At 53.7% G+C, this 14,615-nt stretch overlaps 2 protein-coding genes across 7 annotated transcripts in view; one reads left to right on the top strand and one right to left on the bottom strand.

The window, feature by feature from the left end:
* PRKAG2 (protein kinase AMP-activated non-catalytic subunit gamma 2) overlaps positions 1 to 14,615 on the bottom strand; it is a 274,675-nt gene that overhangs the window by 118,363 nt on the left and 141,697 nt on the right. The window lies entirely within an intron of this gene.
* Positions 11,207 to 11,536, top strand: LOC130851023 (40S ribosomal protein S29-like). The gene has a single exon (XM_057730700.1). It carries the CDS (start codon positions 11,276 to 11,278, stop codon positions 11,444 to 11,446), a length of 171 nt encoding a protein of 56 aa, XP_057586683.1. The 5' UTR covers positions 11,207 to 11,275; the 3' UTR covers positions 11,447 to 11,536.

Below are 14,615 nucleotides of genomic sequence, written 5' to 3'. Positions count from 1 at the left end.
TTAGTAGGAGATGCCTGAGAAGCCACATGAATGGTCATCACGAGGGCATGGCTGCAGTTAAGATCTCTGGGCAGAGGTCCTGCCTGGTGACTACGGAAAATCCCCCACGAAGCCTTCCTCCTTTGGGTGAGGCTGCTGCTGGCTACGTCCCAGAAGATCTCAGGGAGATTGGCCTGGGTGGTTAGGGGTAAGGTTACAGTCTCAGCCCCCTTCTGAGAAGGAGGAGCTAGGGTCACACGGCGAGCCTGGGGAGACTGGTGCCTCAGATTCACTGGGGTTGAGATGGGGGAGAAACAGTTCCCTTTCATGTCCCAGCAACTTTGATCATGAAGGAGGGTGGTATAAAGAGCTTCCCCCTTCCTGATGGAGATGTTTATTTTTCAATTAAGACACGGCAAAGGGGCCTTTCAGAGTATTCTTGCTTTGAAATAATCAGTCAATGAGACAGTAAGTATTTCCTGAGCACCTTCTGCATAGTGTAGTGTTTGGAGGAGGATAAAAGGCCATGAGCCATAGATCCTGTGCTCGGGATAATGGAACAGGCCGCTGGGCCGCAGAGACAGAAAGGAACCTATGAGCCCATTAAGTCGCAGTGCAAGAACATGATTAAGTATGCATAAATCCTTTTTGCAAAAAGCAAAGGTGTTCATAAATCAATGAAAGTAAGATAAGATAAGGAGGCTGGTATGCAGCAGAGCAAAGTGCTGTAGGCGTGGTGGGGGGGGGGGTCGTTTCTGCACAAGGCTGGTCTTTGAGAACAGGGAGGATTAGAGAAATTGGGGGAGGAAGGGGGAGGGGAAGCAGGAGGGTGGTGGAGGGGACAGTGGCCTGCTGCCATCATCTGTCACAAAGTAGTGCCCCCTAACTGCAAAGACAGGAAGCCCCCAAAGGAGACGTCCACGCCTGCCAATATGTGGCTGCATCTGAGATGAATGAAATCTTGCGATGCAGTTCGGGGCAATGTGGACTCTGTCTTACTATTTAGTAGGAAAGAGGTCATCGAATTAGTCATCGCAAGATCCTTCTTCCCCCACAAGGAGAATGTGAGGTGACTCTTGGCAGCCCTGTCTCTGGCACCCCAATCTTTTAAGCTGAGTGAACGGAGCACGGTCTGTGCTCGGCGCAGCTCTGGGTGCTGGAAACAGCGGGCAAGAGAGAAGTGGCCTGGGCCTTGAGGAGCTTGGATTTTGAGACCCGGGCTCCTCAGTGTGTGGTCTGAGGAGCAGCAGCCTGGCGTCGCCCCTCAGAGGGCCGGCCCTTCGCACCTCCCCCGTCAGGGGTGAGTCAGGGCCCATCCGTCTCCCAGCCCTTGGAGGCTTCTGCCAGGGAAGAAGCCTCACTGCAGCTGCAGGGCCACGGGGAGCTCTGAACAGAAAGCTGAATTATCCAAATTCTCCCCCCAGAGTCTGCAGCTGGGCTGCCCAGGAGCCAGTCGCTAGCCACGAGTGGATGTTTACGTTTTAAATAAAGTCAAATGGTCAGTTTCTCATTGTTGCTACGGATTGAACTGTGTCTCCCAAAAGGATATGTGGAAGTTCTAACCCCCCAAAACCTGTGAATGTGACCTTATGGGGACCCTGTCATCTTTGCAGAGATAATCAAGTTAAAATGAGGCCATTAGGGTGGGCCCCGATCCAGTAGGACCAGTGTCCTTACAGGAAGAGGGAAATCAGCATACAGACACACAGGGAGGGACCACGTGAGGATGGAGGCTGAGATGGGGGTGAGGATCTGCACGCCGAGGAACACCGACCACTGCCAAAGCTGGGACACAGGCCTGGAAGAGTCTCCCTCAGAGCCTATAGCAGGAGCCCCCCTTCTGACACCTTGATTTTAGACTTCCAGCCCCAGCACCGTGAGAGACAAATTTCTGCTGCCTTAAGCCACTGCTTTGTGGTGCTTCACTACCGTGGCCCCAGGAACAGGTGCACTCTGTCCATATTCCTGGTGCTCCCTGGCCACACGTGGCTCGGGGCTGCCATAGTGGACAGCACAGATACAGAACACTTCCGTCTCTGCCCAAAGTTCTATTGGACAGTGTTGTTCTACAGCATGCCTTTCTAAGAATAAAGCAAAGATTAACGGTTCGATTTTCAGAAAACGTCAAAGTTCGATTTTCTTGGGTTAGCCCAAGAAAATTTCCCAATATCCCTCATCTCAGTCCTTCAAAAGGGACTTCCCTGGTGGCGCATTGGTTCAGAATTCACCTGCCAATGCAGGGGTTATGGGTTCGAACCTTGGTCCGGGAAGATCCCACATGCCACAGAGCAACTAAGCCTGTGTGCCACAACTACTGAGCCTGAGAGCCACAACTACTGAGCCCACAAGCAGCAACTACTGAAGCCCATGAGCCTCAACTACTGAAGCCGGTGTGCCTAGAGCTCGTGCTCTGCAACAAGAGAAGCCACCGCAATGAGAAGTCCACGCACCGCAGTGAAGAGCAGGCCCTGCTCGCCACAACTAGAGAAAGCCTGTGCGCAGCAATGAAGACACAACAGCCAAAAACAAGGCGGGGGGGGGTAGACGCCCCCATTGTCAAAGGGAAATCAAAAGGCACTCATTGGCTCGTCTCCCTGACATGAGAAAGTAGACCTCAACATTTTGGCCAGTGTCTTCATCAGTGCTAACAGGGGACAGGCTGGACCCAAGAACCAGATCCACAGAGTGTGTTCCTGTCACTGTGTTCCCATCTGCTGGTCTAACTTATCTCTTACATAGGCATGATTTCTTTCCTCATCTGCGAGAAAGCCCGTCAAGGGCATGCATATCCACCCTGTGCACAGGCAAATGCAACTCTGAAGTCTAACACTCGCCTGCTAATAACTTAGGCCTTAGGATGATGTATTCACAGTCCCAAGAACCCCAAATTAAAATATGCAAGTTACTGGATAATAAGACAGTAGCATGAAGTAACAATGACCATGTGAAGGCCAAGGGGCGTGACTGGGGGAGTGGGATGATGCTGAAGAGGGGAGGACCAAAGACCAGCGGTATCCAGGGAGGGGCTGAAGTTCAGGACTGCAGGGAGCCCCCCAGGCCAGAAGCTGTAGGCTACAGCCCGAGAACTGGAACAAAGTACAGTTGACGCCCAGCTGCCAACGGCACAATTTTGCCTCTAAGCGTTCTTACCTGTCCTCGGCACTGTTAATCTCTCCCTGGACCCGCTTCCTCCCTCCAGCACAGCACACATCAGTTTGCCCAAAGAGAAAGGGAACATGGGGCAGAAAGGCCCCGGCCCATCCCACCCTCCGTTCCCGTCTCCTGCAGTCGCTGAGAGCGGCTCATCCTTCTTTAATGCCATTCTGAGCTCTTTGACGCACTCATCAGTGGGCGCCAGGGGCACAGAAGGGAAAGAGGAAAAGCAGCTCTTCTCTGCCACAATGACTAACCTACTGCAGCTGCTTTTAGCAAGAAAATCTGCAGAGCTCCCCTGGCTGCTTTCTCGGTGTGTTTCCAACTTATTTTACGAATAGGCAAATAAATCAGTGTTCCCGCCCGCTACCATCTCCTGCCTGGACAGCAGCAATTCCGCTCCCAGCTCCGGCCCCGGGGCTCGACGGCTCCCCCGCTCTCCTCCGTGTCTATTATTGATGAAATCAACTCGATAGCTCTCCTCCTCCCACATCATCTCGCTGCTCGTGGTTTAAAAGATTGCAGCATAATACAGAGTAATACAGCAAAATGTACCCATCTTGAGTGCACGACCGGATGACTCTGCACAAAGTGTGCGCACCTGTGGAAGCAGCTTTCAGGTAAGGAACAGAACGGTCCTACATCCCAGGAGCCCCTTGGAGGCACCACCCGCCTCCGAAGACAATCCCCGTCATGATTCTAATGTCATATACGAGTCTTGCCTGTTTTGTTTTATATTCTTTTACATCAGGCTCCTCGTGCTTGTGTTACTCGTGGGGTTCACCATACTTGCTGCACGTGGCTGCAGACCGTTTATTCACAGAACGTTCCATCGTGTGAACTTACTGCGGTGCATTTATCATTTTGACTGCTGTGGGCATCTGGGTAGCTTCTACGTCGGGACGGTTACCAATGATGCCATCTGCACGTTCATGTGTGTGCTCACCAAAGGCAGGTACGCTTTCTCTGGGAGGCGCTGCTTGCCTTCTTTGGAGGTTTTTATTCAGCACAATAATCTCACAGGAGAGGAGAAGGGGAGGAGCCTAGCACTGGAGCGTCTGCGGAAACTCTGCTGCGCGCTGGGCTACACGTCTCATCTGAGGGAGCCCAGTACCACCTGTGAGGCAGGTACTCCTCCCTCTGTACCGAGGGATGCCAAGGCTTGGGGGCGGGGGGCAGAAGAGGGATGTTACTGGTCAGGAAAGCACAGAGGGAGTAAGGCTGGAACGTAGTGGGGACCAGGTTTTGAACCCAAGTCTGACCAACCACCCACATCTACGATTCAGTGCACAGAGCGTGTCCCGAAAAGTTACCGCTCAACAGTCCTACCCCTGGCAGTCTCAGCAACAGGAAACAAAGAATCTGAGCTGAATGAGGGTTTTTTTTTCTCTTGAGCATCAGATACTGTAAGATACACCACTGAATTGACCCGCCAAATGCCAAACGCACATCTGATGATGAGCAGGTAATGAGAATTTCCCATGGTTCTGATAAAATGTAAAGGCAATCGGGTTGAGCAGAGGCCCGGGCGTCTGAAATACAGATGAAATGTTCTGTTATCCGGCTGCTGGTATCAGAGTCCGAGGAGGATGTCAGGTTTCCTTTTCACTGCTGCTGATAAGAGAAGGGCCCACTTCCTTTTAAGCAACACCAAGAAAACAAAGCGTTATTGCGTTTCTTCCCTTTTCTCAATCTGGTCATAAAACACACACACACACACACACACACACACACACGCAGATGTACAAGAATCAGAAAAAGTTAATCCTGCTGGTAAAGTTGGTGGTTGAGCACTAGGCCCCAAACAGGATTAGTCCAGCGGACTGAACACAGCACTGGCCCTGGGGACCATCGGGTGCAGTTTCTGCCACAGCCAAGCTGTCTGCGACAGACAATCCTTAGGGAGACAGGCGGTGGGGGTGGGCTGAGTCGGTACACATGGGCACCTAATAAGAGGTTATGAATGCACGAAAGGTTGTTTTGCGGCTTTTTCCTGCAGCGCTGTACTCTCCCTCGATGTGGTGGTGTTTCCCTCCCCGGGAGAGATGGTGGGGGAAGTTGTCCGTGACTCCTAAGCTCAGCCGACCTTAGAAGGCACGTGCCCCAGTCAGGACAGCTCCTGATCTGCTGTCTTACGTAAGGGATGAGGCTGTGCCCGGCCAACTGAACAGCTGTGGGCAGCAGGAAGGGAAACTGGGACTTTTCAGAGAGAGATTCAGTGCAGTCCGTTTTCACAAGGGCCCAGAAAGAAAACAATCCTCTTGGCCCAAAAGATCAGCTCCCTGAGGCCCTCCTGGAGCTTCTAAGGGTTGGAGGGAACTTCGGCCTCTGAGTGCCCGGGCTCTGGGGCCCGTCCCGAGGTAAAGCCAGAGCCGAAGGTCTGCCTGTTCTCCCGGGGCACGCTCTAAGTCAGCGTCAGGCCCACGGGGTCTCAGGGACAGGGCTGGCCTCCAACACCACCTCCCCTATTGCCTCTTTTACCAGACAGCTGCACAAATCGGCCTTAGGATTTTGCTCCCTAACTCCCAAGTTCAGTGTCACTGAGGGGAGGACGTCAAGCCTGGAGCCTGGGTCTCCTAGGTCCTGCCGATCAGGGTAAAGATGAAACAAGGTCCGCGGAACTGCCTTGTCAGGCAGGTCAGAAACAGACGGCATCTTTCCTTGGAGTGAAAGGTGCAATACCAAACTATTCACCCAGCATCAGTGTGACCGGGGGCTGCAGCTTCCCATCACAGGGAAATGGGTTTGTATCCAGCAAGGCGAGCCCCTGCCAACAGGTGGCTTCAACTACCAAGCCGTGTCAAAGGCCCCATTTCTCTATGCCAAGTCAGGCCTTCCCAATGACCCCCAGGGTCGCAATCAACAGAGCAAATTACAAACCACTGAAAACGACTGATGTCATCCGTAGGACACCAGGGACAGGATGTGACTTAGTGATCTCCCCGGCAGTCACACCCTGGGCCACATCCCGTCACCACAGCTATGACGGCAGACTATGATGCCACAGTGCACCTGGTGCAGCTGGAGTCCTTGGGCGTATCTGCGGCGTATTTGCTCTCGCCACAGGCTGCTACCTGGCCTGTTCCGGCTGGTGTCCCAGCTGCAGTGTATGAGAGGCAGAAGCCAGAGGGGTCCGGGGATGCTGCAGGGAAGCTGCCTGCGGGAGCCCCAGGCCAGCAGCAGGCTCCGTCTCGGCTCCTCAGTGGTGCTGCCGAGGCGTGAATTGCTGCTGGGTGGTCAGGGATGCATATTCTAGAAAGATGCCATTAGAGTGGTATACTCGGATAAGCACGAGCGGTATACTCAGATAAGCACGAGCGGTATCCTCGGATAAGTGGTAAGCGTCAGTTCTTTTGAAAACTCATTGATGAGAAAGCACATGTTCCCCAGCCCCTGTATTAAGTGGCTCTTCGGTACCAGGCATTGTTTGGGGCAATTTAGAAACAGTAGCTGATTTAATCTCACCATATCCCTTGAGGGAGGCTTTGTGGCCCCTGAGAGATGAGGAAATAAGGTGCAGGGAGATCACAGGACTTTCCCGTGGCTCCAAGCTGGTGGGAGTCAGAGTCGCGGTCAACCCATGCAGTCCGGCCCCAGAGTCCAGGCTCTGAGCCACTGGCCTCTCCTGTCTCTTGGCCCCAGGGCACCAAAGGAGAAATCAAGCCTTCCGTGTAGGAAGAAATGAGTAGTTAGAGGTGAGGGAGCCAGAAAACCTGTTTACAGCCCTAGACCTGGAAGTCAGGCTCCTACCTCGCCCTGCATTTAACCAGTGAGAGTCTCAAAACATCCCCTTCACTCGTCTCTTCAGGCCATGAAACAGGTCCTGAAAGGGTCAGAGCATCCCATGAGGGACACGGATAAACTGTAAAGGTGAGTCCTAGGGAGACACCGAGGCGATGACGGGGGCCAGAGTGTGCGTAGCAGCCGGCGATCTGCTTCCCGGAGGCGCACCCTGGAAGGGAACTTCCGGTTCATCATCTCATTGGCGGAAGGCCCCCCCACCTGCTTCCAAGGAACGCATTCACAAGAAAGACGCAAACCTGCTTGGCCCGCGTGTCAGCCGTGGCAGGGGCAGTAGCTTAAGCCGACGTCCCTGCAGGCGGCCTCCAGGATGTGCTCGGGCAGTTGCTTCTGGCTCAGACCTGCCCCTGAGGCCGCTGTGGTTCCCGGAAGCGCAAGGAGCAGGGCACTTGACTACACAGCTCAGAGGTGCCTACCTACAGGGAGGACGGGGCTGTCAGCCCTGCCTCTGCCTCAGGACACACGGAGGATGTCCTTCGCCACCTGTGGCCGCCCTGGGAGCTCCCGTCCTGCGATCACTCTGGTTCGCCAGGAAAAACTCAGGGAGGGACCAAGAGTTGTTCACTCACCCACAACGTTTAGCGTCGGTCAGAGGACAAACTCACGCACCTGGGTTAACAACTGGGTCATGTCCCTGAAACCCAGTCGCCCCCGTCTCAGACTCTTCCCAGGTTGCAGGGGCTTCGTCCGGGGAGTAACAGCCACGTCTGTGCGACCCTGATGGGGCCAATGTCGTGAGTTGGCATCACAGGGCAGAATAGTGGGGGTACTGCCGCTGCCTCATCTCCAGGGTCCCTCGTCCTGACCAGGGGCTGGAGAAGCCTCCGCTGCTTTGCGGAACCACTGAGTGACATTCTGAGAAACTCACTCATGCCCCCCAGCTTCCCAAGGATCCCCAAGGCTGGGGGAGGTGCAGGCTGCATGGGGCTGTTGCCTCTGGGCAGAGCAGTGGAAACGCAAAGGCCAAGCGCTCTCTTCTCAGTGGGGATGCTGAGAGGTGACAAGCACAGCCCCTCAAGACCACCCCCAATCCCTCCACTCTGCGTCCTGGGAGCGAGAGGGCCAGGTCAGGCCCTGGAGGAGGTTCCTGCATCCTCATGGTGGGTAATGCAGGGCCCACAGAGGACTGAGGGCCTGACCAGGAGCCAGGTTAGGCAAGGCCAGCCACGGACCTGGGCCCAGGGCAACACAGGCCTCCAGGTGGGCCAGCCCGGGGCCAACGCAAAGCCCAGGCTCAGGGCAGCTCTGGTCCAAGGGCACAAAAAGCTGCGGCAGTGAACAGGGTCACATTAAGCAAGAAAACTCTCAGCACACCCTAAAAGGGTGGGGTAAGGGCGTGGAGGGACAATGCACAGAGCATCGACCTTGGCCTTGGCAAGACAGCACAAACACACCCTGGCCATCACCTGTCACAGGGCGTGGTGCTGCCTCTGCTGTAAAGTTGGGAAACCACAGTAGGAAGCGATGGAGTCACTTCCTCAAGGTCACTGGGCTGACCTGGACTTGAACCCAGGACTACCTGGCTCCAAAACTCAAGTTGTTTTTCTACTCACACTCTCCAGGATGCCAGCTACTGTTGAATACCAGGGAGGGAAAGTAGGACGAATATTCTTATTCTTCTTGTTTTTTTTAAACTGGGCTCAGAGAGGCCTAATTAATGAACTCAGAATCCCAGTAACTACTGGCATCTAGGCTTACCCTCAGCAACACTGCTCAGTGAGGCTTTCTGTTGCCACTGTGTCCTCCTACAACAACTTGAGGTCTGCCCGCCCCTAAGGAGAGCTGAGGACACAGAACACGGAGAATATAAATATCTTCTAAGGGCCAGAAATGTTTGAATTCTATAATCGTCTCTTTTCAGCAGGGGAGGGCATTCGTCACAACAGATTTGAAGTTACTGAGTCAGCCAGGCGAGGAACGCAGGCCAGGTGTATCACAGTTCTCACATTTCCGCGCCAGTGAGAAGACACTCGTCCCATTGAATGTACTTCCCTCTTTTTACACCAAGATGATCTGGGAAATGCTGGACTGAGCAGCAGAGAGGTGAAGTGTCTGAAAACCACGGCAAGTTCTACAGGGAAACAGAGCATGAAAAAGTAACCGGACAAGTGTAGGACAGTGATGGCTCGGAACCACATCTATGGGATGTTCTCAGCAATACCAATAACTCGAGTTCCCTGGAAGCCACCAGGGCGATGTGGGCACCCAGGCAGCCAGAGGAGCCCCAGCGCCCCACAGGAGAACCAGCCCTTCTCTGCTCTGGTCCGAGCCCAGCAGGTGAGCGACACTCAGTTCTGGGCTCTGGGGACCAGGACATGTGACACTGAGTGCGTGAAGGACTCGATGGGCGCTTCCCATTTCAGAAGGGATTTCAGGAGGAAAAGCGTTTCCCTTGGAGCCCCAAAGAGCAGCCAAGAGTCTAGAAGGATAGGGGCTTTCCTGATGGCGTAGTGGGTAAGACTCCGTGCTCCCATTGGAGGGGGCTCAGGTTCGATCCCTGGTGAGGGAACTAGATCCCACATGCCACAACTAAAATCTGGTGCAACTAAATAAATAAACATCTTTAAAAAAAAGAGTCTAAAAGGATGAACCCAAGCCAGAGAGTAAAAATGATAATGACATTTTAACATCAATTTCCCAGTTAGTAATTACTGAGCATGTTAGTATTCATACTCCAGAAAATACTTGCGTTAATATTCACTGGGTGAATATATTTAAACACTGTAAGACTATTCATTTAATCCCCCAAACTGGTGATGTAGTTATTATTATCTCCATTTTATAGATGATGAAACTGAGGCACGGGAAAGGTAACCTGCAGACATTTAATAAATCTTTGCTGAAGGAACAAGTTTCCCATCACTAGAAACGTTTAAACAGAAATCGAGGACTACTTGTTAGGGTGACTGAGAGGAGATTAAAACATCCGATGGAACTTTCATGAGAGCCGCTGGCCTGTCTGTGGATTCTCGTCTACGTTCTAGAAATCCTCACATCCGAGGACTCTTCCTCGCCTTAGCCCAGCAGTGACCCCGGGAACATGGGATGCAGGTCAAGTGTTGGTGGACTGAGAGCCATCGGCTGGGTTTGGCGCCCTCACCCGAGAAGCCCCACCTTCCCCGAGGGGGCCCAGGGCTGGCAGCAGCCTTGGGACTTCCTGGTGCCGCCTCCTGGGGTGATGTTCACCCCGACCCAGGGGCTGGGCTGCCTCTCAGGTGACGGGCAGCTGGAAGATCCAGGGTCAAGGTGGGACTGGCCACCTGGGACCCAGCCTTCCTCCGCAGCCTGCCTGTCACATGGTGTAACAGGACCCCCCCCCACCCCAGTGCCCCCACTGCTCTGCCAGCTCGTCATGGATGCACAAGAAGGGCCCTCATCCTTCAGCCTGGACCTCCTGTGCGGCTGGCTCTGGGGATCAAGTGAGGCACCCACAGTGGGTTCTCCCTCCCCTGTTTCTGCAAATGACTGCAGATGGCTTGTTCTGGTTGCCGAGAGAAAGTCCCCATGCCCCTCCATGAAACAACCCTAGGGCTGGGAGTGGGGGGTGCCCGCTGGCCTGACTGAGGAGATGGTTCCTAGGGCTGCCAGCTGCAGGAGGGGAGTCCAGGGAAACTTAGGCTCCTGTCACCAAAAATGGGAGTTGATGGTGAGTATCTATAACTAGGGTCAACCACGCGCTCAGTTGGGGTCCGATGCTAACGGAAGGTGCGGCCATGTTCTCCTACCTCAATCTTTACCTTTTGTGGAGACTTACGTACAGCTTGATGATTCAGAGGAGAAAAATGCTCTAGCCCTGCAAATTCGTTCCACGTGCATTTTCATTCTCCATCACTCATCTGAGTACAGGGTATTTTCAGCAGATTCCCAGCATCTGAAGCAAATTGTGTTTATGGGACGTCCCTGCGTTCATGCCATGGAGGAGAGGGGTACAAGCTGCTTTGGGGGTTCCCTCCACAAACACTCTTCGCCCCACTGAATGGACCTTCCATTGGAGCTGAAGAGGTTCCCAATGTCTCCTTTCTGCAGCCGGATAATTAAATTGAGGTAGGATAACAAACTATGTTGAACCCAGAGAAGGACTCAAGTGCAAAAATCCCAGAAGGGTTGGGGGTGGGGGATGCGTGTCAGTGAAGAAAGAGTTCTGAACCTGCCATTTCAGAAACCAGAGAGGCTCGTTTGCAAATCTAAATGCCCTAAACCACAATGGCGAGGCGGCGCGGGCCGCACTGCGCACGCGTCCTTTGTCAGCACGGCCTTCTGGGTAAACTGCCTGGAAAATTTTTGAAGAGCGCCTGCGTGCGCCGCCTCTTTCCTTTTGCCTCATCGCCTTCGAGAAAGCAACATGGGTCACCAGCAGCTCTACTGGAGCCACCCGAGAAAACTCGGGCAGGGTTCTCGCTCTTGCCGCGTCTGCTCCAACCGGCACGGCCTGATCCGGAAGTACGGCCTGAATATGTGCCGCCAGTGTTTCCGCCAGTACAAGAAGGACATCGGCTTCATCAAGTTGGACTAAGTGTGAACTTCCTTGAATGTGTCATCCAGCATATCTACCTTCTTCAGAAAGAATGCTCACTCTTTGTACATAAAATAAAATTTTAAAACTTCAAAAAAAAAAAAAAAAATAAATGCCCTAAACCGTCTTCTGGGAGTGGAGAGAACTGTGGACTTTGTTGTCTTTTGTTCTGATCCCTCCTTCACCAAGGCAGCCTCAATCCTTTAATTCTGGTCTCTCAGGACACAGCCCTGGCTTGCAAGGCAGGCTGTGAATCAGCAGGTTTTTAAAGGATGCATTGCCAAGTCTCTTGCATGTGTGAAGGCAGTATTGTTTCTTGTTTTTGTTTTTAAACTTTTTGGCATGACTATTTAAACACTTGAACACGTAGAAGAGACTCATGCCTTCCATTTTCCCATAACCCACTGTCAACAAATATCGACTCATGAAGATGGTATCTAACAGCTGCATTGGAATCACGTAGAAGCCTTGTCAAAAACGCGAAATCCTGGACCCCACCCCAGGCCAAGCATATCACAGTTTAGGGGGTCAAGTCCAAGAATCTGTACTTTTCTCCATCCATCCCCTAGAGGGTTCTCATTGACTGAGAAGGGTTCATCTGGGTGGGTAGAGAACCTTGAACTTGGGTCCCTGCTCTGCCCCTTACCAGCTGGGTGACTTGAACCAGTCTCTTATTCTCAGCTCATGTCTCCATCTGAATATAGACATTAGCGTGGCGTTGGGAGGACTAAACAAGACAGGGTAAGAAAAGTGCCTGACACACAGTAAACGCTCATTAAACACCCCCTGCTCTTATCAACATTCTTTACTTATGTTTGGCTTCCAAGCCCCAAGGGAAATGGACACCAAGATAGAGATTTTGCAAGGGGCTTCCAAGGGAGAGCCTTCATCCGTATCCATGAGCCCAGCCGTCTCTTGGTGCCAAGGTAGAGCCGTGTGCGTTCCTGTTTAGGGTCACTGACCAACAGAGAAACAAACAGTACACAAGCAGGTCGATATTAACGAACCCCCAGGGGTCAGATATAGCACAAAACCCAGGGTCCCCTCGTCCTTTAACTCAGAGATCAAAGGAGAATGCGTGTGGAAGCATTCACGGTCAGACACCAGGGGAAGGGATGGAGACCTTCGTCTAGTTAGAGTGCTGTGACGTTCCAGCCCCTTTGTGAGCCGGGGTGTTCACGAGAGGAGCAGGGGGCTGGGCAGAGCAAGCCCACCTTGTCCAGATGGGGAGTGAGCCCACCAGCCCTGGTCTCATCAGCTCAGGGCTCGAGCCACCGGAGCCCGCCCAGCACAACCGGAGCGCGGCCCAGTGCTGCACGTAACAGGTGCATGATAATCACTTACAAGGCAGACGGCGGCATGTTTCCCATTAGGCCGACGTGGGAACTGAGGCTTGGGCACAGCTGAGCCTCTAAGGCGGCACCACAGACACTGTGCGAGGCATAGCGGTTCATACAACTCCATCAGCCAGTGGTCTGAAGGCCTCTGAGGAAAGCGGTTTCTAAACACTTTGGAAAACACGTAGCTCTGAGGCAGGCAACTGATTCAAAGATATGAACGTCTACGGGGCACGGGAGAGCACATACCGACCACGGGGCGGGGGAAGCGGCGGCGGGGGGCACAGTAGTTGCACCTTTAGCCTCTGTAACCTTTTCTAGAAATAACTGTTGGCAGTGAGCAGAAGCAGCAGTGACTTGCCCCATAAGAATCTGGGGAAACAAAAGAAGGCACGAGGTTCCCCTTATAAAGTTAAGTTTTGAAAAACACAGAAAAAGAAGACGTAATTGGCCATTGATGAGAAGGACCCAAGAGACTGTGACTATACAGTGTAAGTATTTGGGAACACTCAGGGCTCCACTCGAAGTGACCTGGGTCACCTGCAGGGAGACAGAAATAATAGTTTACTCGGGTTGAGCAGGAAGGAACTTTCTGGAGGAACTCCAAGAGAAGAGAATGGTGGGAAACGGTGACCCACAAAGCAGGCAGCGCCAAACGTCCTTCCACACACAGTCTGTGGGAAGGGCGGCCGGGTTCCAGCTCCCTCCAGATCATCCCTGCAATGCCCATCGCCCAGCTGGTAGAGTGCTGGTGTACGAACACTGGTCCACGCGTGTGTCTGTTATCTGTGACACGTGGATGAGAAAACCTTAGCTCTGGATAGTTTCTATGAACCACGATCTGTTCTTGGTGTGCTGAAAAAAGTGGGGTTTTTTTTAGCCTACAAAGCTATCACCCATCCTGAGACTTGGTGACCTACCAGGCAGCATTACCCCATGGGTGATGTCTCCTGGCAGCTGGTCTCAACCTTGCTGGGGACCTCCCTCAACTCCACGGCCCTGATGTTGGCAGGACATGTGTCCGTTCTTTGGCCCACCCAGCATCTGATACATCGTCCCTATGCTTGGCCTCTAGAGTGGGAAAGGGGCTCTATGACTCACTTTCCCAGCCCCCTGTGGCGACGGCAAGCCCCCCAGGGGACCTAGACTGATGGACGGACGGATGGACATCCTGGGTCAGACTCAGCACCCGCTGCACGGAAGTAGGTGCAAAGCAGGACTGCCTGGTCTCCACAGATGGGGGCTGTCTCCGTCTGCTTGGGCTGCCAGAACTGGTCACCTGGTGGGCTTTCTCGTCTCATCCCTGCTCTCTCCGTGCACAGGGGCCCTATTAAGCATAAGGCCCTGAACTTGGGAAACGGGGGGTATGGAAGAGATGCCCAAAAAATTGCCCCTGCCCACGGGCTGCCCAGAGACCATGTGTATCTTCCAAGGAGCTAAGCAAGCAGAAGCAGCGTCAGTGCCAGACGGCAAAGTTCCCCATCCTGGAGAGGGCTCTGCACCCCATCCCCAGGCTCAGCTGGGGCCCAGCTTCTCACACAAGCTGCCACCTCGGGCAGGAGGATGCAGCTCAGGCCTCCTGACGGGGAGCACAGCCCTCATGCCCCTCTACACAGAGGCCGAGCCCCTCCAGCCCCGGTGGCTCCCGGCCACAGCCACGGCCACGGCCACGGCCATGACTCGTGCAGAGCGAAGATGGGCCTGATCCTGTGGGATGGGACGTGGGACTTGAAGCACAACGGCCTCCTGGCCAGAGCCTCCTCTGAACCGGGCAGCTGTCTGGGGTTCTCCCTCCCCATCCTCCCGTCCCCTGGATCCCCGGGGTCGACCTG

The sequence above is a fragment of the Hippopotamus amphibius genome, chromosome 4, assembly GCF_030028045.1.
Source record: "Hippopotamus amphibius kiboko isolate mHipAmp2 chromosome 4, mHipAmp2.hap2, whole genome shotgun sequence".
NCBI classification, from domain to species: domain Eukaryota; kingdom Metazoa; phylum Chordata; class Mammalia; order Artiodactyla; family Hippopotamidae; genus Hippopotamus; species Hippopotamus amphibius.
This window is presented reverse-complemented; position numbering and strand designations above follow the sequence as displayed.